The 25,088-nt window shown below is 41.6% G+C and overlaps 2 protein-coding genes across 5 annotated transcripts; one reads left to right on the top strand and one right to left on the bottom strand.

The window, feature by feature from the left end:
* Positions 1 to 581: 581 nt before the first annotated feature.
* ARL6IP5 (ARF like GTPase 6 interacting protein 5) lies at positions 582 to 10,542 on the bottom strand. The gene is made up of 3 exons (XM_005522000.3): positions 10,245 to 10,542; positions 2,643 to 2,860; positions 582 to 2,324 (listed from the first exon to the last, which is right to left on the bottom strand). The coding sequence occupies exons 1-3, from the start codon at positions 10,418 to 10,420 to the stop codon at positions 2,152 to 2,154; spliced, it is 567 nt and encodes a 188-aa protein (XP_005522057.1). The 5' UTR covers positions 10,421 to 10,542; the 3' UTR covers positions 582 to 2,151.
* A 1,797-nt stretch (positions 10,543 to 12,339) lies between these two features.
* UBA3 (ubiquitin like modifier activating enzyme 3) lies at positions 12,340 to 25,070 on the top strand. 4 transcript variants are annotated; one of them, XM_005522002.3, is made up of 18 exons: positions 12,340 to 12,383; positions 12,501 to 12,542; positions 15,304 to 15,424; positions 16,363 to 16,443; positions 17,957 to 18,039; positions 18,591 to 18,671; positions 19,274 to 19,317; positions 19,607 to 19,671; positions 20,491 to 20,646; positions 20,765 to 20,867; positions 21,314 to 21,427; positions 22,230 to 22,283; positions 22,715 to 22,751; positions 22,826 to 22,907; positions 23,411 to 23,511; positions 23,642 to 23,705; positions 23,809 to 23,863; positions 24,296 to 25,070. In XM_005522002.3, the coding sequence occupies exons 1-18, from the start codon at positions 12,364 to 12,366 to the stop codon at positions 24,382 to 24,384; spliced, it is 1,392 nt and encodes a 463-aa protein (XP_005522059.1). In that variant the 5' UTR covers positions 12,340 to 12,363; the 3' UTR covers positions 24,385 to 25,070. The 4 variants fall into 4 exon arrangements, with proteins under 4 accessions (XP_005522059.1, XP_014107106.1, XP_005522058.1 ...); XM_014251631.2 differs by having other exon boundaries at positions 12,347 to 12,394; XM_088061911.1 differs by having other exon boundaries at positions 12,357 to 12,373.
* The last annotated feature ends 18 nt before the right edge of the window (positions 25,071 to 25,088 follow it).

The raw sequence follows: 25,088 nt of genomic DNA, 5'->3' as shown, positions 1-25,088 counted from the left end.
GGTACAGCTCAGACTAGAGCAGTTGGGACAGGGAAGCACAAAGGAATATATAATATAGTGCTTTACAGTCTCCAGTTGAAGCTGCTGGGCACCAATTATTGCTACACCCAGAAGCTGCCAAACAAGAATTTCCAGGGTGGATAGAGCATGACCTGTGCAACTCTGCTCTGATCCATGTTCTCCCACCGAGCAGCCTCTCAGTGATCGCAGGAGGAGGGAGGCAGACACAGAGATCACACCATTAGTTTGACTGCAGCAGAGCTGACACTAGTACTGCTCAAGGCACAGCTCTCAGTAATCCTAGAAGCAGAAATCCCTCGCAGGTAATTAACAGAAATGTGAAATCCCAGTTAAGTAGAGTTATATAAGAGACCAAACCTGCACAAAGAAATACCGTAAGTATTCCACTGTAGAGCAGCTGTTTTAAGGACTGCAAGAGCAAGGCTGGGACATTTCATCTCAGAGGTCTCTCTGGTCTCAACAAAGCTGACACAGAGCAGTCAGAGCCAGCAGCTTAATCCCCAGCACGAGCCTCAGGGTGACAGATCCCCACCACACCAACCACAAACACTGGCACAAGCTCGTGTTTCCAACCATTAGAATTTATTTTTCTTCATAACTGTGCAGTTTTTAAAATGCTACTGTAATGATGAAGTCATAGGCTACTATGTTCTTTAGGTGTGGAAACAGTTTTCAAAAAACAAAGACCATGCGCTACAAGTGAGGAACAGGCCATTGACTCTTCAGCTGGAATATACAGACATTTTTGATAAATACTGATCACCTTAACACTTAAATGGAATGACATGTTCAGAGTTCTACACAGTTCACTATGAAAACAGCATGGCAAGTTACATAAAAGCTTCAACTTCAAGAATCCTTGCTTTTTTGTTAAATTAATTACTTGGTTAGAAAAGAGAAATGCAAGAGTATTTGAAATGGAGTCCCACCTGGACAACTTTCCCCCCCTGTTGTTGGTAAGCTCCTGTTATCAAGATGATTCTGTCAGAGCTGGCAGTTAAGTTGTGTATATATAAAAGAATCCCCCGCACTGCTTTCAACATCAGGAGTTTTAACAGGCAAATATCTTCATGAATTTGGAATGGGTTTTCAAAAATTGTATCTTGACATTTATTGCTTTTACTTGTAAACCTGAAATGCAGTTTATTCCTTTGAGGAGTGTTGGAAATACAGAGTCAACAGATGCATGTTTGACCTGTATCTTTGCATTCTGGGTGAGAAGAAAGAAAAAGATGACCCACGCTCAAGAACACACTTACACCTCCATCTACAAACAGCCTGTACAGACTAAAGCAGGTAAGTCCTAAAGTAGCAGTATTTAAAAACATCAGTGGGGTAGAAACCCAGCTCATCCAAACTATCTCTTTTTCTCCCATGCTTGGCCAGAGTTTAGCTGGTACACAAGGAAGTTTGGCTCTCCTACAGAGGGGAGCACTTCTATGGATGAGGATTTTGGAGAGTCTGCAGGTAAATGTTACTGGGACTGGCAGGCAGTGCCATGTATACTCATCATGCTTACAGCTATTTAGACTGTTTCAGGGCTGCTAAAGGAGGGCTGTGAGGTGAGGACAGGAACCCAGACTGGGTACAAGCACTGCAGTTTTACCACGTGCCAGTTAAGCTGGTAACACGCTCTCTGTAATACAGAGCACCTGAGGGAGGGATTTGGAGGATGCAAGGGATACCTGCTTGTGATACATTCCAGCTCATCTGAGCATCACCAGGCTGAAAGGTGCTACTCAGCATAACCTGGCTAAACTGCAATATTTTAGAACTGAGATGAAAGGGATGTTGCTTTAACAGACCAATTTGTTACAAGACAGTTTGAGAGACTGCATTCCTTAGGTTTCCACCTCTTCCTCCTCTACCCGCAGAAGAAGAGACAAGCAGACATGGTTAAGTAAATATGTATTTGTGTAAACACCAGAACATCTTGCTATACAATAGAAAAAAAGTTGCTGTTCTTATGTTCTTAGAGGAGCCCTGAAGACCTTGGAAAACCTGTATCCTGCAACTATTAACCTGTACCACATGCATTTCCTGTTTTGTACATAAACTGAAAGCAAGCTTGAACAATAGTAAATAGCAACTACACTCCTGCAACAGGCAGAAATGCCACGTTGCAGCTGCTTACTCCTTCACTTTAGATATGTAGTCAGCCAGTTTGTTGATACTATCCTCCTGCTGTTCTAGAGCATCCAGTATGAAGCCCATGGGGGTCTTCTTCAAGCCTATCCCCTCCATCTTGTTCTGCAGCTTGTTCTGTATGTTCCGGAGCCTCAGGGAAGCATGGACAAACATCACTGCATGACAGAAACACACTCATGAATTGCTCATGCCCAAGGAATGCATAGTTCTTGCAGCACTTAAGACGCTTCCCAGCACTGTGACATCACTGGAAGATGATGACGTATCAATGACTGCTTAAGTAACCACAGGTACCCATTTAATAATAACATTAAAGATGGCTTATGCTCCTTTGTGTCCCCTCCCCCAGTTCTGTTTTGGGACCATTTAAACTCAGATAGCAAAGTTAACAGCTGACTTACACTCTACAGACTTGTTTGAGAAAGCTCAATTCACACACCTCTGCCCTCCCAGAGAAGAGAACAAATACTTACAGAGGAGAGGAAGTGTGATCCCAAACATGAACACCATGACATCTCCCAGGTAGGAGATCAAGAAGTAGCTAGACAGCATGATGGCCACGACAAATGTGGTTGGGTACTGCTTCTTCAGCTTGCGGAGTATATCTTTGTTGTGTGACATCCACACAAACCCCAGGAAAACCAGCACCACCACAGTGCCACCAATGAGCATGTTCAGGGGACTCAGAAACCTGGAGAAGAGGAACAACAACAAAAAAGAGTTCAGTTTCAGGAACCTTCATTACTTTTGTCCATATAGGAGCAGCCAGCTCAGTGGTAATGTTACTAGGGGGATTAGGCACTGAAAGGCAGTTGCTGCTGTCAAGACCTTCACCAAGGTCATCCTAAATAAAGTAAAAAGTACAACTGAAGAAGAAACCCTTAGCACGAATTTGGATAATCTTTATGTTCTTTTCCTGAGCTTAGCCCAGGATGATGTGTTTCTGCAGTACATTATCACAGAAGGACTTCCCACCAGGGCCCCTCCTTCCTCTGCAATCAACTCATTTGATATCACACCCAGAGTTAGCATACCCAGACAGCACATAGAGACAACACTGACTGATCTTTTCCCTTCACATGGCCAAAACCAGGCTCAGGCTAGGCCTTGAGATGAGCTAGCTCTTCACGCTATCTTGTCTAGGTTTGCAAAAAGGGAAAGGTAGAACACTGAGTAAAGGAAGTTACTTCACTACTTCTCATTTCTCAATAAACCTCATTGGTTTACTAAAGAATTGTATGAACCTGCAAAAGGAGCTCACCTCACAACAGATGGAAGCCCAGTCCCAAGTAAGCATGCCTGAGAGTCAGAAGGAACTGGAGTATGTGATAAAGGCCTTACAGCCTTACAGGAAGAAGAGTCAGGACTGGCAAGAGAGGCCGAGGTTTGTGCTCTGCTGAGGTTTGTGTTCTGTTATTGTTATCAGAGTTTCCAAGCAAACCAAGCCATCGAGTGGATCAGCTTTGGACTATAAACAGCAAGTCCCTTTTTTTGGACAAAAGCAAGACCATCACCTGCTCAAACTGCTTTCCCAAGTATTTAGAGCTTGTTCAGAATCAAGTGTTCAGCACTGAGCTTGTTCCTGTACTCACCAAGAGTCCAGGCTCTATGATATTTCACTTAAATAGTATTAAGTTATGTGAATTCATGTGCATTCTGATTTTCTGGCTTTTACATGCACTGATCTGATTACACAGCAGCTGAGGCCTCTGGGCTATTACAACTATGGCAGCAGCATGACACCGCCCAATAGAGCCAGACATGCTCAAGGTTTACTCTTGCAGACTTTGCAGCTCATCCACTTCCCACTGCCAAGGAGGATGTTATGGTTTGTGGTCTGTGCTTCATATCCGGCCCAGGCAGAAGAAATCTGCTGCTGGACTGGTACTGCCAACACTCTACCTGCAGTGCTAGGGAGCATTTTCCTGAAGCAGGAAGAACCCCCAAGAATTATTTCAGAGCAAGGACTGGCTCTTCATCCTTCAAGTCAGGAAATCCTGTGCCAACAGGAGATGGGACAACTGGACAGAAAAAGATTAAAATTCAGAGTTGTTCCCCACCTGCTTCTGCTACTCATGCTGAAAAGCCAATCGGGCTTTTTGGAAGTGGTGACAGGCCAGACTTGCTTGTTGCATTTGAGTCACTCCCTGTAGCCAGCCAGATTATATTTAGCTCTGAACTGTCAATCTAAAGTTTCCAGGCTGGAAAAAGTGAACAGCATTGCTCTGGAAAGAAATCAGTTTCATCTGTGCTCCTTTGCAGCAGGAGGAGGGTGACTCACGACTGGACCACACTGGTGCCTGGGTTATATATGTACTACTGGACATATGAGATTCTTAAAGTAGGATTCACCTCTACACCTCAGCTGTCTTGGAGCAGAAATGGCCAAACTTACACAACTCACAGCAATTTTGTTTTTTTGTCACTAAAAATCCACGGACATGATAATCCTGGAAGCAACAAAGATCTAGGCAGAGCTCCACATTACACTTTGAATCTGCCTGGAAAATACTCTCAAAGCCTTATCATCCCTACTCTTATTACAACTTCAGAAACTTGTGGTGAAGAACCATCCTTCCATATTTATAAGGAAGAGACAAAGACTTCTCTGCTCTACATTTCTTTCTGTTATTACACAGGTTCTGTATAACTGACTGGCTGTAAGGGATATGAAGAGGGGTGAGGGGAGAATGCATTCAGAAGATCCCTCTTTTCTGAGGAAAGGGATTTGAATCACATGTTTTCTGAAGTGGGCTGCATTCCAACGTGTACAAGGCAACAGTGAGCAGAAGTATCAAGTGAAGGCATTCAGAGCCACAGGAACACAGATGGGGATTGCAGTTGCCACTGAAAACCAGTATTCAAACTATCAGCCATGTGTCCACAGACTTCACTACTGGTGATTACACTGCTGCATAGGGTGTCATATGCCAAAGCCACCCTTTACTGCTTGACTCGCCCACAGCATAATTTACAGCACTAAGATTATCCTAGAAATTCATACATAGAAAATTCTTCTACAACAATGGCAGTTTTCAGGAAGACAGAACTCCATTATCCAGTTTCACTCAGATCTGTTGGCACACTGCTCTCAATAACACAATAGCTAAAATCTAAAAAGGAAAAAACAGGGATATGTAATTTTAGAACAACAGAGACTGGGGAAAAAGAGAGCTGTGTAACAGCTCTAGAAGTCACCTTACTGTTGAACCACCAATACTGATATTGGACTTATTTACACAAAGGTCAGAACACAATGGGACCAATTTGTGCTCAGGCAGGGAGGCAGGATGTCTTTCAGAGATGCAGAGAAAAGGTAAGTGACCAGCGTTTAAGTATGTTATAAGATACTTTCTAAATATAATTCCCTTTAGCAGGGATTTATGAGACCTCAAATACCTAAAAATGTAATGCACAGCATTGCAAGGTTACAGTGACTTGAGTTTATACTGCTCAGAGGACTTAGGGGAAAAGAAACTCTTTTAGGGTTGGACATAAAACCCACTAACATCTCTGATCCTGAAAGCAGTGAGTGTGGCAGGACTGACAGCATTTGGGGTGCCAACAGCCCACAGCACCCCAGCTGGATCATCTCCTTTGTTTTCTGTGGTGACAAGGTACAACCTTGGAGGGATGCTGTGACCTCCAGTATGGCTGGGACAGGGTGACAGACAGGAAAACCATCACCCAGATTCAGTTTCCTGCCGCCCTGCAGATATCAGGCTTCCTTCAGCATCCACCTAGATACAAAGTAGAGACAGGGAAAACAAATACATGAAAATAAACATCATGGATGGCTGCAGGGACACAGGCATTGTCCTGTGTCAAGTAGGACCACAGGACACTTTGTATTGTTAGAAGCAGCCTCAGAAGAGCAGGGATGCTGGGGGTGCAATTGTGTGGGAAGAAGTACTGGCAGCTACCCCTGGCCAACAGAAACAGATGAAGATGAAATACTTTCTTTTTTTAAACTAGATTCATATTTCTAGGCTCTGCCCTACATGCATCACAAAACAGGTCAGAATTCTCACAAAGGAACAGGAAAACACAAAAAGCTCTGCTTTCAGTGAGCTATCACATCACCTCTTCTTGTCAGGTTGTTTCATACCTGCACACTTGTGCACAGCCTTACAGCAGGAGAGGGGGAGGACACACAGCTGTAGCATATGGAAAAAAGAGCTTGGCAAGCTCCTTTGTGTAAGGCAAGTAGCCTCCGGCAGCACAAGCCCAGAAATAGGATAGGCCACATAAAAAGCAAAAGCAAGATAGCTCCATCCTCATATCATCTCCATTTTAGATGGCTGTCTTGGGGTGATTATTCAGCAGTTGCTGTCACATCTGTTTCTTTTGCATGTGACCAGGCAAGTCTGAACAAAGGCGCTGAGTAGGAGACTGGCAGCGAGAACGTTTTTTTATTTAGAGCAGCCCAGACAGGCTGAAATAAGCATGAAAATCAGAAGGCCTTTTGCTCCACCACAGCCCAAGGACTGGGCAGGTTACAGCACTAAAATGTGCTCATTTGTATTAATTTAAATAATTTGAAAGACCAAGTTCCACCTCCTCTCGCCCCATACTTTGAGCTTCACTGAGGTTACACAGCTGTAACTACAGGTAGCAGATAAAACTGTAAATAGCACATTGTCTCAAGGGACAGCCCTCAGCATTCATGGATTTAGCAATGCTTCTGTACCTACTGTTGCTCACTTGCATGGTTTTGAGAACAGGAGACAGATTCCCACTTGCAGAACTGTCAGGCCTTTATGAAGTTATGCACCAAGATTATTATGCAACATGTTTTAAAATTATGTGTTTTGCACACTCAATCTTTCATCAAGCACGAGAGAAACTAAATATTTTGCTGCCCTGGAGCCTTTGTTTCAGCAAAGGGAATCACTAGAAATGCATCAGCTAAGGTAGGGGTCTGGGGAAGAAACAAGGAAAAGAAATATGACAGTTGTTGATTGCTGGGGTTGTATAGATGGACAGTAGATGCTTTGAAGAAGTGGCAAAGGAAAGAGGCATCAAACCTCAGGCTGCAAGGAGAACATTATTCCAAGACAGAATGAGCACTCTGATGCAGCATTCTGAAATTCAGCACGCTTTTTTAAAACTGTCAGATTTAGAAGCTAATTTTTAGCAAGTACGTGGCAACAAAAGCCTAGATGAAATTACATTAATTTAAAGTAGTTAAGTTTGAACTGCATGATAGAGAGGCCTTGTTGGAGTAGGTGGAAGAACAGACAAATTTCACTTATTAACCAAATTGACTGTTTGAGGGAAGTTGCAAGATGTGGGAGGCACTGAAGGCCCCGATTTTAATAAAAATTCATACAGGACTCACAATGACAGGGCTGTGGCTCAGAGTAAGAACAGGGAGTCCAGTTCCTCTGCAACTGGGAGAAAGGGTAGAATTTTGTCAAGATCTTGGTTTTTATCAGCAATCTCCTGCAACAGAGTTGTAGGGGTGGAAAAAGAAAAAGCAGACAGGTCCAGAATCCTTCTACCTGTATTTGTGGAATGCTATTAATTCAGAAGTTTTAGTTTCTTGTTCGCTGATTTATTATTTTCTACCCAGTCCTGTAGGCTGAAAGTAAAATCTGCGTTACTGCAAAGCACAGAACTTCCTTTACAGGTAACAGTAGCTACGGGAAAAGGCAAATGGAAGGAGAAAGGCAGAGACACGATGCAGTAAAGATCATTAGAATTCCACTATGCTCATGGTAAGGTTATTCCATACTTTGTGGAGAGAAGGTAAAAGGCTGGAGAGGTCAGCTTTGTTGTAGGAGGGGCAGTAAACTGAAGCTGTGGCACAAAGCACTGTATTTCCAGTATCAAGAAAGCTCCAGGCTACAATTTCTGTGTCAGCCCAGCACAACCACAGTAGTACAATAGCTGAAAATACTATCTTTGCATTTCAAGTCTGTCTATATAATTACATGGTTTATGAGCAGGTAGAGTTGGTCATAGGCTAAGTTTAGTTTTGATCACAGGAAGACCACTCCATTAGTGGTTCCAATAATCCTGCCCTTAGACCTGGACACAGCCCTGGAGTTCCTAAAAAGCCATGATTCATCATTTATCAGAGGTTCCTGCCCATTACAGAATGAAGTGAAAGACAACTTAGTCATCAATTTAAATTTATCAGGAGAACTTTCTTTACCTTTCTTCCAAAGCCAGAGTCTGGCCAAATGAAAAATATTTTTATTAAAAGAAATGGATATTTTTTCCCTGTTGAGGTATTGTCCCATCTCCCTTAGGATTCTTTATCTGATTTTACTTCTGCTTTAGAAGAATCAGGTTCATCATATACCAAACACTCCAAAACATGCAATAAAAAAAAAAAAAATTGATATAAAGATCCCACTTCACGTCTTGTTCAACACAGAGGATTATCAGTCAATATTAAGATATTATAATTGCAGTTCTGATATTAGTTTCCATCTTCTGTGGCTCTCTTCCTCCTCCACCTCCCTCTTCAGTACATTAGCAGGAAATAAGTGGGAGACAAATCTCCCTTGGTCCGAAGAAAAGTAATCAGAGTTCAAAAGGAGGAATTTAGAAGGGCGATTAAATGCTGTTGCAATCCCTGTTTTAGGACTGGAGATACCAGAACTATTTGCATTCTTTTCCCATCTTCAGAAGAGCTGTCCCCTGCATTCCAGAGACACTGTGATTTACCTGTTCACTGAGAGCTGACTACAGCATTGTGCTGCTAAACAAGGGAAATGAACACACAAGTCTAGAATGAAGTGGCAGAAGAACAGCAAGGCCATGAAGTCTCATTTTGCCAGCTTAGTAGTCTGTAAAGATCACTGCAACATATCCCCACCAAAAGACAAAAGAACAAGGTCTATGCCACTATACTGAACCTGAAACCATCATAGGCACCAAGAAGAAAATGCAGGATTCTGAGCCAGTCTTTCCACAGAGCACAGGTCAAAGTCCCCTGTGAGCCAGAGAACCTTTATTACCTTGGATGCTGGGTCAACAGCTTCAGAAGCCTTAATAGGATGCAGAATGCTGACCACCCCCCCAAAAAAATTGATTTAGGAGAATCATTTTAAGCCTCTGCAACATAAGAGATAAGATGTACTTCAGCCAAAGCCACCCTGGCCTGGTGGCTGGGCAGTTCTCCAATTTAAGCATTTGTGCATTGCTTGTCAAGAAGAGTGGAGTATTTCAGTTTCCATATTAAAAGCTTAATCATAATTTCTGCTGCATGTCTTGCTTAAGAGCTTTCTGACCAAAGATCCTGGAGCAGTACCTGAAATAGAGTCACATAGCCTATGATTCAGAAGGTGACTATAAGGTTATTTCCTGATTCCCTTCAGGAATGCTGGGTGTGACACAACACTCTATCAGTGGATGGTCCTACCTCGAAGGTCTGAATCCTGCCCATCAAAATGAAATGAAGGCGTACCTTATTTATTTTATAGCCAAGTTTTTCGGTATGAGCTAGTTCAGAAATAAGAATGGCTTGCCTTGACCATTACTTTGGAACAGTAACAGAGAGCAGAATTTATCTATGCATTTTTTTAAAATTTAAAGCTGAGCGTGTCTCAGCCTGAGCAGCCCCGCTGGGCGGGTTCAGGAGGAAGCACAGATCGCTGCGCAGGATGCGGCTCCGTTCTCCGGGAGCAGCGACATCCCGCAGCCCCAGCATCGCTGCCTTCTGCCCGGCGCGGTGTCCGCAGCCTCCGCCTTGGGCACAGGGCTGCCGAGCAGCCCGTGGAAAAGGGAGATAACGAACCGGGAGCCCTCAGAGCGGTCACACCCCACCAGTACATCACAAACCTGACTGCTCTCGAGTCTCCCCGCCAAGGGAGGCTGTAGACCAGGCCCCTACGTTTTTAAAAACCAGAGGCATAAGGAGGGGCAGGAAGGGGAAAGAGGAGGGGAAAAAGAAAAGAGGGGGAAAGGAGCAAGGAGGAAGGGAAAAGGCAGCTCCCCCGCCTCTGTACTCTCACATCCCGCCCGGGCCCTTTCCCGTGGCTCCGGGTCGGGTCGCAGAGCCCCGGCCCCGGTCCCGGCCCCGGTCCCGGTCCCGGCCCTGCACCGCGAGGCCGCGCACTGACCCCACGATGGAGACGAGCGCGGCGGCCACCATCAGGTAGTTGGTCTGGTAGTAGAGCAGGTTGCTGACCACACGGTTGTTCCATTTCGAGATGTCCTTGAGGTCGGGGAGGGCGAAGCGATCCGAGCCGGGGAAGAAATCGTCCCAGGCCCGCAGCGGGGCCACCTGCACCTCCATGGCCGCCGCCGCCGCCGCGCAGGCTCGGGAGCGCCGGGCACCGCCCCGGGGCGGCTCCGGCACCGACAGCGGTACCGACAGCGACACCGGCACCGGCACCGCTCCGGGCCCGCCGCTCCGCCCCGCTGAACCCGCGAGAGAACGAGCAGCAGCGGCAGCGCAAACGACGGGCGTGTGTCACCGCCCAGGGTTGGCAGCTGACAGGGGCTGCTGTCAATAATCGCTGTAAATTCATTGTTCCTTCAGCAAGTGGTGATGCACGTTGAGCATTCACGTGGGGAAGCCACTTGGCATCATCTGTGAAGCAAGGGATGAGTGGGGAGGGCACCACGAGAAGTGTCAGCCCCAGGCAAGGAGGCATTGCGGGGTGTCCCATGGCAGGGGGGCTCTGTTAGTGGGCTTCAAGGTGAATTTTCTGTCTTCAGGCTGAATTTTCTCACCTTTTGCAAAGTGACTGATGTCATCTGATAACTTCTACAACAGAATTTGCCTAATGAGAAAAAAGAACTTTGGTTTTCAGGCATTGCGTAAGATTACATCACCTAAATAAATATGCATTAGGAGGGCGGAGAAGATGTAGTATATAGGCGGGTTCATGTAAATTTTACTATATAATAGATGGAACTTTTTACCCTCTGGAGTGCTTGATTTGTTGAAAATTCCGCCTGTACAGATTAAACAATGTCTCCTTTCTAAACCAGTCTCTGTGTTTAGAGAGCTCCTAAAATGGACAACAGGGTGACTGTGCCTTTGGAGGGAAAGGTTGGTGCCAGCAGCTGTGGTGACCCCAGCAGTCAATGTTGGAGCACTTGTGTTTTCAGGCTTTCACACTTCAGCCACCATGGCTCGAGCAGGGGCTGTCTGCATCACCCCGGGTTTGCTGCGCTCCTGCGCCAAGCATCAAAATCCTTCTCAAAATGTAAGCAGACTGCCACTTGCTTCTCACAGCTCCCTCCATGAAGGACTTACATCCCTAAAGTTTGGACCCCAAGATTTGAGTGCAGGCCAAGTTCTGCTCATCTGCTTCCTGGGCTGCACTGGTTCTGGTTTATGTGTGCTCCCTGTCCAGGCCCTGCCCAGGGAGTGCTGATAAGACAAAAGCCACTGCAGCAGGCAGTGACCCCCAGCCTGATCACATTTAGGTTCCAGCCTTCCTGAAGGCTTTAAGGCACTATGATCTCCACACACTTCGTCCCTGAGCATGCCCTCCATGGCTCCCAGGAAGTTCTGAGTCCAGAGGAGAACACCAAGATGATTCAAGGGATGGAGCAGCTCTGCTGTGGGGAAAGGCTGAGAGAATTGGGATGGTTCAGCCTGCAGAAGAGGAGGCTCTGGAGTGACCCAATTGTGGCCTTCCAGTGCCCAAAGGGAGGCTCCAAGAAAGATGGAGAGAGACTATTTACAAGGGCCCGGAGTGATAGGACAAAGGGGAATGGCTTCAAACTGATGGACAGTAGGTTTAGATTAAATATTAGGAAGAAATGCCTCCTTGTGAGGATGGCGCGGCCTTGGCACAGGCTGTCCAGAGAAACTGCCCAGATGACTGTCTCATCCCTGGAAGTGTCCAAGGCCAAGTTGAACGGGGCCTGGAGCAACCTGGAGTACTGGAAGGCGTCCCTGCCATGGCAGGGGTGAAACTGGATGGGCTTTGAGGTCCCTTTGAAGCCAAACCATTGCACTACTCTGTGATCATGAGCGATGCGGGCGCAGGGAGATCCCGCGGGTGCGAGCAGGCAGGACGGGAGTGAGTCTCTGTGCCAGGGATCGGGGGTGTCCGGCGGTTTCCGTGCCCGCTGTCGCCGCTGTCGCCGCTGTCGCCGCTGTCGCCGCTGTCGCCGCTGTCGCCGCTGTCGCCGCTGTCGCCGCTGTCGCCGCTGTCGCCGCGCTGAGCCCGCCGGGCCGGCCCCGCCCCGCGCGGGGCACTGTGGGAAGCAGAGGGAACTATGGCGGATGGTGAGGAACCGTAAGTGCCCTGTATGTGTGTGCTCGGCCGGCCCTGCCCCGGGCCCGGGGTCCCCTCTCCCTCCTCCCCGGTCTCTGTAGCGCGATACTGACCCTTCTTTTATTCTCTCTCTTTTAGGGAGAAGAAAAGAAGGAGGCTAGAGGAGCTGCTGGCGGATGGGTTAGTGCGGGGCTGCGGGCGAGCGGGGCAGGGGCAGCGCTTGCTGGGGCGGGGGCAGGTGAGGGCGAGCCGCAGCCCCGCAGGAGCTGAGGGCTGGGAGGAGGCTGCGGGGCCCGCGGGAGGCGCGGGCAGGGAGGAGGGAGCCCCAGGAAAGGTTGGCGTAGGTGGGGCAGGGCCCTGGAGCAGCGAGGGCTGGGGAGAGGAACCTGCCGGGGAGAGGAGCGAGGGGCTGCCCCGGAGCGGGGTGGGAGTTGCGGGCTCGCAGCTTGGCATGGTGTGCTGAAGAGCTTGGTGACGAGAGGGGGAAAAGCTGCCTTGCCGGTCAGGGACCTGGGAGCGCCTCTAGGCTAGAAGCAGGTGACTTAAATTTTGGCTGAAAACTAAAAATTCAGACTGCAGAACAGTTGTCTCTGCACATTAAAACTCTTTCAAATCTACGCACTTGCCTTAAAGGCCGTGAAAACGAATGTTGAGAAATCTTTAGCATCATCTGCTTCCACCCCTTAACTACTCCATTCCATGTGCTTGTGTCCCTCTGCCCCAGGGAGCAGGCGGGCCTGCCCGGGCACTGGCAGTGCATGTGTGTCGGGATGAGGGTCACAACATTCCCTGGGCATGTGGGATGGGAGGGCTGCATGCCAAGTCCCCCAAAAGCATGGAGCTTTGCAGATGTGAAGGTGGCAGGGAAAAGTCTGAGCTTAAAGCAGTGTAAGGACTGTGGTGCTCTGATATTTCAAACAAAACTGAAAATGAAAATAACAAAATAAATAAGAATGTTGTTGAGCTCTTATATCTGGTCATGCTGTACCGGCGCAAAAATTAAACACTTGAAATACCTGTCTCTGAAATAAAACATAAAATCTCAGGTTGAGTTACTGATGTGTTTCAGATCTCCACAATGTCCAACTCTCTAAAAAACAAACTAGTATAATTGCAAAAGTGAAACTAGATCTTATAATTTTTATCACTTAGGAAGGAAAATACACATCTAAACAGAAAAGGAGTGCTGCTGTTTAGTAGCTGTTTTTAGGGACTATATAAAAGAATAAAAATATTTGTTCTTAATGTCACCAAACACAGCTTCCACACTCATTTGCAGAAACACTAAACACTATAATATCCATAGAAGCAGTTTTTGTGATGTCTGTTGACCCATTTTATTTGCTTAAGTCAGTTCTTAGTGCACCCCTTGAAATCTGGTGTACAGCAGATGAGGGGTTCTGCAGAGGGGGTGTTGTGTTTATTTACACTATTTCCCATTATGTGAAATATGTGTATTTTCACATTATTGTGAAAACTGGAGAAGATATGAAAGCACACCTGAGGTCAAAAGACCCTTATGAATTCAGTTCATTCTTGTAGGTGTTATTTAACTGCTCATGTAGTAAGTGACTTCCCTCAACAGTTAACGAGGAGAGTTTAGTCTGCAATCAAATTATCATAGAATCCTAGAAAGGTTTGGGTTGGAAGGGACTTTAAAGATCATCTCATTCCAACCCGCTGCCGTGAGCAGGGACGTCACAGGTGAATTATGAATTATTTATTCCTGCAGTTTAGAGAAGTTTTTCCCCATTACTGAAAATCTTCTGCAAAATCAGTTGCCTGTGAGTTACTATTGGCATACCATGTTTTCCAAGTTCTGAATTCTGTGAAGATAGAAGAATTCACTCTAGATGTTTTCACCACATTTACCTTTGATTTTGAAATGAGTTATGAGGAAATTATAATAAATTCTAAACCTTACCAAAGAGTTATTAGACAAGTGCTTTTCATAGTGCTTCATAGGAGAAAGCAGATAACACTTTATCAGTGGTGGCATATCTTTTGCTACTCAGGATTGGCAGAGCTCTTTTATAACAAACTTAGTTTTATATTAACATAGAACATAATTATATTTATTGAGTGGAACTACTATTTATTTAATAGGGAAGTAGGTGTTGATCTTATAGTAGAAAATTACTTGAGAGCTGATTTTGAACTATTCCAGTAAGTCTCTTAAAAATTTAAATCTATACTTATGTACTATTAAAAGTGACCTGCAAAAGGAGAAAAGGGTAGTGGAGTATTTGATGTAAAACTCTGCCGTGAAAATTTAAAGGAAGATAACTGCAAATATTCATTTTTTTTCAAGTGAGACTGTTACTGCAGACAGGCTTGGGGATGCCTGAAAAATGGGGCAGTTCTAATTCCATGGTATCACTTGAGGGTGAAGAACATTCAAGATTCATGTCTTTTAAAAATACTTGTCTAAATAAACTACCCTGAAGATTCAGAGGATGATGTTGGGTCACATTACTTATTAATTTTATTTAATTAATTATTAATTTATTCAGAGCCTCACAATTGCAGTTACAAAGTGTCAAAAAAGATACAAGACTTGACTGATGAAAAAACCATCACCCTCAAATTCTGAAGGAACAAGCTCTCTTTCTGTGTCCTCTTCAAAGCTGAGGGAAATAAAAGTAATAAGACTAGACCCTTTTTTCACTGCAGGTCAACTTTTACTAGTAACTGTTAAATCAGTGGGTTTATTGGAATGCCTGGGTTGTTTTTCCCCTCTGTGCATATTTATATTATTGCTTTCTAGTTCCACAAATAAAACCCACTCATGCAAATGCTGATGTGCATAACTTACAGGCATAAAGAATATGCAGATGCATTTGTACGAATGGTCAATAATTTAGGTGTTCTTTGTATAGAAAGTTAGAGGTGTGGCTTTTCCTGTCTGATTTTGCAGCTGAATTTACTGTGTTCTGTGCAGAATGGCTGTTGATGGTGGGTGTGGGGACTCTGGAGACTGGGAAGGTCGCTGGAACCATGTAAAGAAGTTCCTCGAGCGATCTGGACCATTCACACATCCCGATTTCGAGCCAGGCACTCAAGTGAGAAAGACTTAATTTCAATCAAATATCTGTAGAGTGTATTTCAGATTAATGTAAACAGGTTTATTAATTGACCACCAGCAATGTGTGAGTACTAAAGCTGCATGAAAAGCTTGTGTTTTAATCAACTGAACATTATGGTCCTAGAAGAACATGTTGTGTTCTTTTCATAAGTTTGTATTTTTAAGTTGTCAACTTCAAGCTTGCTGTTATCATATATAAACATATAGCAGTGTATGAATAATGCTGTTTTTGAGTTTCATATGAAAAATAGCACATTTATATCTCCCTTTTTAAGTTATTTGATAGAGGGAATAATTTATTGTACTTAAAGAAGAAATTAGTGTTAATATGAGTACTTTGAGAACTGGATAAAATGTGTAGTAGGTAGAATATTTTAAGCATTTCTTCTGCTTTTCTTCTTTAGTTGTACATGTTGTTTCAGTGCTTGTGGTCAAAAGTATTTTCCTGTTACCTTTTTAATGTACTGTTCCATTATTTACTAGCTGGAGACTGGGGTCAAGTAGAGCAGTTCACAGAAAGCAATTATATACTTAACATTTTCAATTCTTTCTGTCCAGCAACATTGTTTATCTGTTTAGATTTATTTTGTATTATATATCACTGAAATATTTGAAGAAGGAAAGCATTATCACCTTAAATAATAATAAGAGTGGATCTTACTTTTTTTGAAAATAATATAAAAGTAATATATTGATATCAGAAAAGGTCTTAATTCTCTCTAAGTGGGGATATAGAAACTGCATGAAGTCAATAACTGACTAAAGTCCAATATATAATTAGTCCTGCAAATGCAAAGTTGCTTTATCTGTAACTCACTAGGCAGTGAAAATTTATGGGAACATGTTTGTATGGTTATGAAGGGTTATGAAACAAAGGACAGATTGTATTAATATTTTGTTTTATGTTTTCTGCAGGCCCTTGATTTTTTGTTAAGCACATGTAAAGTACTAGTTATTGGAGCAGGAGGATTAGGATGTGAACTCCTGAAAAACCTGGTAATTACTCTGTTTTGACCCTTTCCTTCTTAGAATTGTCTCTATTTATTTTTTTTTTTTCTTGACAAAACTATCTTTTTCAATTAGCTAATTTTGCAGTTTTGGTTGTATATAGCTACTAGAATTTAAAGTTCTAATCAAATGTGTAAAATACATGTTGATACAGACAATAAAGATCAAGAATGCACTTGAAAGGTGATATTTTCACATGTTGCATATTGTTTATTCAGCTGTCTCAAAGCTTGTCTTGAGGTACAGCAGGCTGCTTTATGTGAAGATTGCATGCCTTAGATCCAGTCTGATATTGGTGATTTTCCCTAATTGCCAGATCTAGGGAAATGAAGTCAACTAAGGACAAATCATACTCCTAATGCTACAAAGAAGTTTTTTTTTGAATGCAAGAGTTTAATTAATTACCCTTTTATTGTGGTTCTTTTCCTCACAAGTACTCACATTTATCTCAGTGTATCCCTGTTACATCCCATTTGAGTTTGATAGTTTGGACTATTACTCCCCCATGTTTTTATTTGGGAACAAGGATTTCTGTGCATCTTTTATTATGCATAGGATAGCTCTGTTCACAAAATGTAAAGGGAAAAGTTTCAAAGTCTTTATATGTAAAAGGATGGAGTCTTAAAGGAAAAAACATATTTTGTATATGACTCAAATTTTTTACAGTCAATTCAGAACATCACAACTCATTTCTTTTCTCTAAACTCCATGTTTTACAACCTTTATTTCCTTTAACTGCAGTTCACATTGTTTGTGTGTGACTGATGTTATCACTTTATCAGATCAGATCCACAATACAGTTTTAAAGCAATTTTACTGTAAAGTTGTTTGACAGATGTAGTGATGATCTGCATGCAAATGGAGACGAGGCAGAGCTTCTGTCAGAGGTTCAGTGTGTTCTTAGGAGGGTGATTTTTGTATTTGCCTCCTGCTTTAGCATTGAGTGCCATGAGGAACAATGCCTTGTTTTGAACTGTGATATCTGGGTCAAAATGCCAGACTTATTTATGGCACCTGTGAAAATGGTCAATGTTCCAAACATTAACAGCAATTTTAGAAAAGCCTTTTCAAGGAATTAAACTTTATTTTCCTATTCCCGCCAAGCATGGAAATGCTTATGGTATTTGCTTAAATTCTGTGCTGTTTTTCCCCAATGGTCTCTTTTGATTTACTCCAGCCATGAAGGAATACTGCAGTTTCCCTTTGTAGATCAGGCTAATGCTGGCTTCCCTGTGTTAGCATTAGGTAGGCCAAAGCAATATTGCCTTCAGGAAAGCATTGTCTCTGACTGTTGGAATGTTATTAATTCCATCTGTCTGAACCAGCATTAGCAGCCCAACAAAACCCCTTTGAACAAAGAATGACCATGTACCTGTCTGCACAGGCAATGAGGAGCCTCATTTGTTCCTCCAAGGGTTGCTGTTTTGGCATGGGAGTGAATTCTGGAGCTTTGTGAGCATTTAATTTCCTGTTAAATGAAGCTGACCTTTTCTTTTCCCAGGCACTGTCTGGCTTCAGACAGATCCATGTTATTGACATGGATACTATAGATGTTTCTAACCTTAATCGACAGTTTTTGTTTCGGTAAGTGACATTTTATATTTTCACAGTTTAACTTCTGGGTCTTTTTAAATGTACCTTAATATAAAACATGTTAATATATTCATTATTTTGGTTGGATAAGAGGTCATTAAAGATTATGGACCTTCATGTCACAACAGTGCTCAGAATTAACTAAATGTTGCATGTGATTTCTTCTTATCTTGGGATCTCTGGCATGAAGAAAATCAACTTATGTTCCTTGCCATTCCAGTATGACTAATGGAAAAGGTGACACCAAGGAATAAATGCACACAGACTGAGATCTCAGATTTTCTGGTACCTTTTTTATCCAAGTACAGTGAAAAATCATTGGATTTTTTTTGGTACTGATGACTGTAGTTAATTCTGAGGCTCTCACATCTGGTGCTTTATAGAGATCTTGGAACAGTTTGGGTTGGATACCTTAATATTATCCAGTTAAATAAATTGTTCTAAAGTAACAATTAGCCACTTAATTCAGTATTGCAATGTCGAGATTGGAGAGACAAAATCTGCTAAAATAAAGCATTTGGAATTGCTTGGGTTTTTCCCAGACCGAAGGATGTGGGGCGACCAAAAGCAGAAGTTGCAGCAGAATTCCTGAACAGCCGCATTCCCAACTGTGCTGTTGTACCGTATCCTTTTGCAGAGAAGCCCTGAAGGCTTCAGTATCCTAGAAAAGTCTGTAGGTGGTAAGAGTATCTAAAGTATTTTGCTGCCATCCTGTTTCTCAGACAATAAAGAGCACATTCATTTAGCTGGTGAGTTGAGAATTCTTTCCTATGCCATTAGCATACAGGGAATCGGCATGGGAAAGGCTCAGAAATTATTTTGCATTTTTCCACTGAGTGTTTTTATTCAGGTGCAGTACTGTAATTTTCACTGAGATACTGGAATTATTCACCAGAGAGTTTTGAGTAAGCACTGGTAGGAGGTAGTTCATTAACACAGAGTAGCACTTACTGATACAGGACTTTGTGAGAGGCCATGTTTTGAGCTTCCTAAACATTTCACCTGCTGAACTTTGCCATTTAGGATTATTCCACTGTGCCCTTTACTAGTTTTGTGAGATGTCACAGCTTCAGCTGTGGGAATTTGAATCTCGGATCACATAGATTTTTGGAAGATGTTATATAGAATTACAGTAATAAAATAGATAATATTTTGGCTTTAGGTTAGCAAATAGAAAGCAGTAAACTTAACTATAAATATATTCCTTTACTGGTCTTGCACTCAGATATTTTAAAAAGATTCAAGACATGGATGAAAGCTTCTATCGACGTAAGTGGAATTTGTTTGCCTGACAAACACCCACTGGTGCTTGAGGGGAACCTTGCAGATGTTGCTGCTCACTGCTTTTCCTGGTAGTTTGCTAATTATTTTAGTCTTCCACAGTATGCTGGAAGTAGAAGTAACATGTAGACAAAATTTAAATACATCTATGATACAGGTAATCTAGGGGAGATAGCTAACCTACAGTCACTGTCCATTCTGTTATGGACAGAGTACTTTGCTTGTTTTAAGAAGTTTGCATTAGTATAGATTTTGAATAATGTTTTTTCCTCCCTAGAGTTTCATATTATTGTTTGTGGGCTGGACTCTATAATTGCAAGAAGATGGATAAATGGCATGCTGGTAAAGTTTTCAATCTTCTTAAAGCCTGATCATTGCTTGAATTTAGATGACTAAAATTAGACATACTTGTGTAGAAGTGTCATGGAAATGAATGAGGGGCGTTGAAACTCACAGCTTTCTTTACTTATTTCTGTTTTCTTTCTGTGAGCAGGATGAAATGCAGGCTCTCTTACCTGCCCTTTTCTTGAGAAGTGTTAGCCAACATTTGTGCAGTGCCCTGCAGTGATAATTTCAAAGTTAGGTTTTATTGCTTGTGGCTTTCTGCAGTCAGCTTTTGAAAATCAAGAAAGAAAACTCCAGAGCTGCTCTGGATGTTCCCATTGTGATTTTATTCTTCATTACCTGAACAGTATTTATCATGCTGCTTGTAAATGCCATTATTTGGAGCTGCACTGTTACAGAATTCAGTGACCAGAAAGCTGGTACTTTTATCATGAATTTGTTTATAAAATAATGATCTGGAGTTAAAAAAATATGTAAAAGATTACAAAAGCAAAACAACAAATCAAAAATCAAATCTTCAACCAACCAACCAACCAACCATTTGTTATGATGAAGTATAAGAACATATATAGCAAAAAACAGCATTTATCAGGGGAGTAAGGGGAGGAGGTAGAGGGTGAAGGTGATTGATAAAGTCTTATGCACTGACAAATAAGTACTGTTTTATATGCCCTTAAAATAAACTGTATATTAAGCACTCAGTAGTTGGGTGTACCTTTAAGAATAAAATTTTAGGACTTTTTCTCTTCCTGCAACTTATTTAACAAACCCAAACTAAACAAAAACCAACACCACCCCCCCCACTTTATTTGTTAGATGTCATTTTTGCATTATGAAGATGGTGTCCTGGATCCAAGTTCCATCATACCTCTAATAGATGGAGGGACAGAAGGTTTCAAAGGAAATGTTCGTGTGATTATTCCTGGTATGACAGCATGTGTTGAATGCACACTTGCGCTTTACCCACCACAGGTAATCCAGCCAGTGAAATTGCCAGTTTTTCATATTCCTCTGCTTTGCTGGTTTCTTTTCTTAATACTACATGTAACGTATCATGGTTTCTGCTGGTTATCCTCCCCTACCCAACCAGGTCAATTTTCCCATGTGCACCATTGCATCCATGCCCAGACTGCCAGAGCATTGCATTGAGTATGTCAGGATATTGCAATGGCCAAAGGAACAGCCTTTTGGAGGTAATTAATGCATTGTACTGGTGTTAAATGAACATTTCTCCTTTTAATTAACTTGAGTTGGGTGTATACTTTCATTAAAACAATCCTGCCTCTTATCCTTGTGTGGTTCATTGTCATATTAAATCTAAGCCTCCTCTGAGCTGGAGATGGATTTTCTCTTCTTGAGCTCACTCTCCAGTTCCATATTTGCTCATGTTTCTCACACTGCACAGTGTTTTTCCTCAATTAAAATGTAACCTGTAACAGCTCTATAAATAGTGCAGTGATGATAATTTGTGTATAGGACGTGTTAAAACTAAAGAGTTTTCTAAAAATAATATTTTGATTGTTTGAAATGTCAAGTTTCAATAGCTTCATGGGGTATTAATTTTAAATTTAAACAGGGATTTTTTTAGACAAAAAGAATGCTGTGTTTCTGAAGAACTTTTATAATTTCTTTACTGTAGAAGGTGTTGCACTGGATGGAGATGACCCTGAACATATACAGTGGATTTACCAGAAGTCTTTAGAAAGAGCATCACAATTTAATATTAAAGGTGTTACCTACAGACTCACCCAAGGTAAGGGGATGGCATTTCACCAAGTTGTGCCATTTGCACCTAGGCTGGATTGGCATTCTTTGTATTTGTTATGACTAAGCTGACAGCTGTGCTGAGATAGTTCTTCTCTCCCTTAAAACAGAAGCAAGCAGCTTGTTTCCTGTGCCAGCACAAATATTTCTGTGACGAATCAGATGTTCGGGCATTCATGATGAATCAGAGGAACTTATCGGGGATAAAAGTGAACATTCTTTTTGCCATTTTATTTTTAACTTGGAGCAGCTCCACAGTTTACATTACACAGTGACCATTCTTGCTGGGTCAAAGAATAGAAACAAAAGGACTTGACTGTCTTTTTTAGCAATAGCAACATTTTGTGCCAGTTCAGGCTGTTTAAGTCTATAGCATCTGTTCCTCTCTGCTGTCCCTGCCTCTGTTCACATGCAAATGCACTATGCTGACACTCATTTAATCAGTTTTTAAACACTAACCAAGTACAAAACTATTTCCTTTGTGCATTTCTCCAGTTAAGCAGGAATAGAACATTCATTTCCAGTGTTAAATACAGAATACTTGCTTCAGAGTTTGTTCAGTAGTTCTCTTTGTTTGATACCTGCTTTTTTTTTTTTAATGTGCTTGATCCATTCCTAAAATAAAAAAGTGTCCAACTACTGCAGCAGCATATCATTACACCTGTTTGTTACAGAAATTCCTGGACACTTGAAAGTACCTTTGGACTCTCCCTTTGAAATTATTCTGTCTAAAAGTAGTCTCTCAATGGAGTTTATTGGAAAACCCAGAGCTGTATGTTTTGTTTTTACAGGGGTGGTTAAACGAATTATTCCAGCAGTAGCTTCTACAAATGCAGTAATTGCAGGTATGCTGAGAGAACTCATTTCACTTCTGCCTTACTGACTTGAGAGTTTTGTGGGACAACAATTTGGAATTGAGAATTTGGAGAGGATAATAGTAATTTTTAAAAGTGTCTGATTTACAGTCTCATTTCTGTTTTCCATAGAGAAACTGTATGTGACTGAATAAATGTTATGACTCTGGGAGAGAGCAAAAGCATTTAAGGCTGGGGAGAAAAGTTGCAAAATACAGTACATAGGCTTGATATAGTCTTAGATTAGTGCCAAATCTATGGTGTTAATGCACAGAATTACCAGCTGCCTTCAGATGTTTATTTTTCTCTTTATAGGTTGTTATATTTAATTGTTTTTTGTCACTTTTGGTACAGTTGTGTGGTCTCTGCATGTCTGGTAGAGCTAGGTGAAGAATTTTATTTATTTTTTTTTCTCATTCCAGCTGTTTGCGCCACAGAAGTTTTTAAAATAGCCACAAGGTATTTAATTTCTTATTAATATCTGATTTCCAGCAGAATGCCATGCATCAACACTGACATATTTTCCATTACAGTGCATATGTTCCTCTTAACAACTACTTGGTGTTCAATGATGTGGATGGATTATATACATACAGTTTTGAAGCTGAAAGAAAGGTTAGTGCCATTAAAGGCTTGAAGGATTGTTTCCTTGATTTGTATTCATGCACTTCGTGTGTATATTTGAACCTCAGTATTGAATCAACTGGCCCCTAGCACTGAATAACAATATTTATGAAGTTATAAATATGGAAACTACAGCATTACTGTAGTTACAGCGACTTCTGCAGAGTAGAACTACAAAATAAGATCCTCAAACCTAAGATGACACATGGGCAGATTTTCTCAAAAAGACATTTTGGCAAAAATTGATCTGGAAGTTTGTAGTATTGGATTTTATGTCAGATAGAATTTGTCATTCTTAAATACTTAAGTGCTGTTGGGAGTCAATCTGACAAACTTCAGAAGGAAATGGGTTTTCTCATTAATATTTGCAACTAATAATATTTCTAGAGCTAAAACTTAAAAAAAACACAACACAAACACTTTGGAGACTGTACTAGCAGCAGTTCTAAAATCATCTTTAATATAATGTGTATTTTTGTGCTGTTTTGTGGCAGGAGAACTGTCCAGCCTGCAGCCAGCTTCCCCAAAACATAGAAATCTCCCCATCAGCTAAACTGCAGGAGATCCTGGATTACTTGACAAATAATGCTTCATTGTAAGTTGCAACCATTCTGACTAATTTGATAATTAGTTAGTTTAATGCTTGAGAAAGGTAATTTTTAAATGTATATTTAACCTCATTGCCTGGTTTGTGTTCTGTTTGTTTTTAAATGTTTTTTATATAGGCAGATGAAATCTCCTGCAATCACAGCAACTATGTTTGGGGGAAATAAAACACTTTATTTACAGGTAATCTGAACATACATAATTGACTTTAATAGTCTGAATTTACTTAAATTTATTGAATTTGAATAAAAAATATTTTGGCTTTTTTTTTTTTTATAATTTGCAGACAGTAGCTTCAATTGAAGAACGAACAAGGCCAAATCTTTCCAAGACACTAAAAGGTATCATGGATTTTCTAGTTAGAGAAAGTCAGTTTCACCCCTCTGTGTGGATATTTAGTTTTATCTTGCATTATGCAGTAGAATGTGCTTCATTGTCCTTATACATTCAATACACATTGAGTTTCAGTTTCACATTTCTCAGGTATATCAATTGTTTAAAGGTGAAGTGCAGGCAGATGCACAGAACATTGCAATAAAGCAACCAAATAACTGCTGTAAATAAAACACACTTCAGTAGAGTTTTATATGTATTTCTCAACAAGGTCTGTTTCCTGGTTAAATTAGATTAATATTAATTTAGCCAGGGAGCTGTTTGCAGCTTTATTTCATCATATTTATGGTTTGTGGGAATAGCTTTTCTAAATTTTTTTGGCTTCTTTTAAAGGCAAGAGGGGTTTAATTAAATTAATTAAGCTTTTCTTTCTGTTTCAGAACTGGGGCTTGTGGATGGCCAGGAACTTGCAGTTGCTGATGTTACTACACCACAGACTATGTTATTCAAGCTTCACTTTACCACTTAATTTATTCATAAGTAAAGTACAAATACAGCAAGAGATATCTGTGCCCACTTTATAAAACAAACATACTCTGTGGGTGTTAAAGCAGCCTGAAATGTTCCTGTTAGTGTCAGCATGGTTGAAGGCTAGGAAATCAAAATGAATCACCATATTTCAGAATTGTACGTAGAAGCCAATATTTGGTGGATTATATTTGTATAAATGCTTATTCATGTACAGATCTCTGATGTATAGAAATACACTTTTCCCTGGTTTTGTTGTCAAAATATTCATGCTAATGTACTTTCAAACACACGGAACTTTAAGGTGGCCAAAAACCTTGTTTTCAACATGTGTGCACACATATGTAAAGAAAAGATGTTTTTAAAAGGAACCACAACAATCTGGTTTTAAGTTGTAGCACTCCTGAGACTTACTGAGTCACCTTAAACCAAAGGAGGTAGTTGATTAAAATGAGCATTTCCCTCTTATTTGGTATTGATTTGATCAATTTTATGGAAGATGTTAAATGTGGAAGAGATGGCTTTGTTTACAAGAAACACAAAAGGAGAAAATGATCAACTGTACATGAAAATACAGATGTGTCTCATCAATGTCCCCAAGGAGCTGCCGTGCACAGCACTGCAAGATTATGTTCAAATATCATTGGTGCTGTTAAGGTATTTATTAATAAAAGAATCAGAAAGACACCTGAGGTTTCGGCTTTT

Source organism: Pseudopodoces humilis, chromosome 13, assembly GCF_049639895.1.
Source record: "Pseudopodoces humilis isolate 2021_Gansu_Grassland_sample_001 chromosome 13, ASM4963989v1, whole genome shotgun sequence".
Lineage (NCBI taxonomy): Eukaryota > Metazoa > Chordata > Aves > Passeriformes > Paridae > Pseudopodoces > Pseudopodoces humilis.
The sequence above is the reverse complement of the archived record's forward strand: the minus strand, read 5'-3'. Positions and strand labels throughout refer to the sequence as shown.

Bases quoted from the DNA above. Each gene is read 5' to 3' on its own strand.
- ARL6IP5 (XM_005522000.3), bottom strand. From the start codon at position 10,420: ATGGAGGTGCAGGTGGCCCCGCTGCGGGCCTGGGACGATTTCTTCCCC. The intron at 2,861-10,244 runs GTCAGTGCGCGG...CCTCTTCTCCAG, and splicing joins GCGCTCGTCTCCATCGTGGG to GTTTCTGAGTCCCCTGAACA. The intron at 2,325-2,642 runs GTAAGTATTTGT...TCTGTCATGCAG, and splicing joins GATCACACTTCCTCTCCTCT to TGATGTTTGTCCATGCTTCC.
- UBA3 (XM_005522002.3), top strand. From the start codon at position 12,364: ATGGCGGATGGTGAGGAACC. The intron at 16,444-17,956 runs GTAATTACTCTG...TTCTTTTCCCAG, and splicing joins GTGAACTCCTGAAAAACCTG to GCACTGTCTGGCTTCAGACA. The intron at 23,512-23,641 runs GTAAGTTGCAAC...TTTTTTATATAG, and splicing joins TTGACAAATAATGCTTCATT to GCAGATGAAATCTCCTGCAA.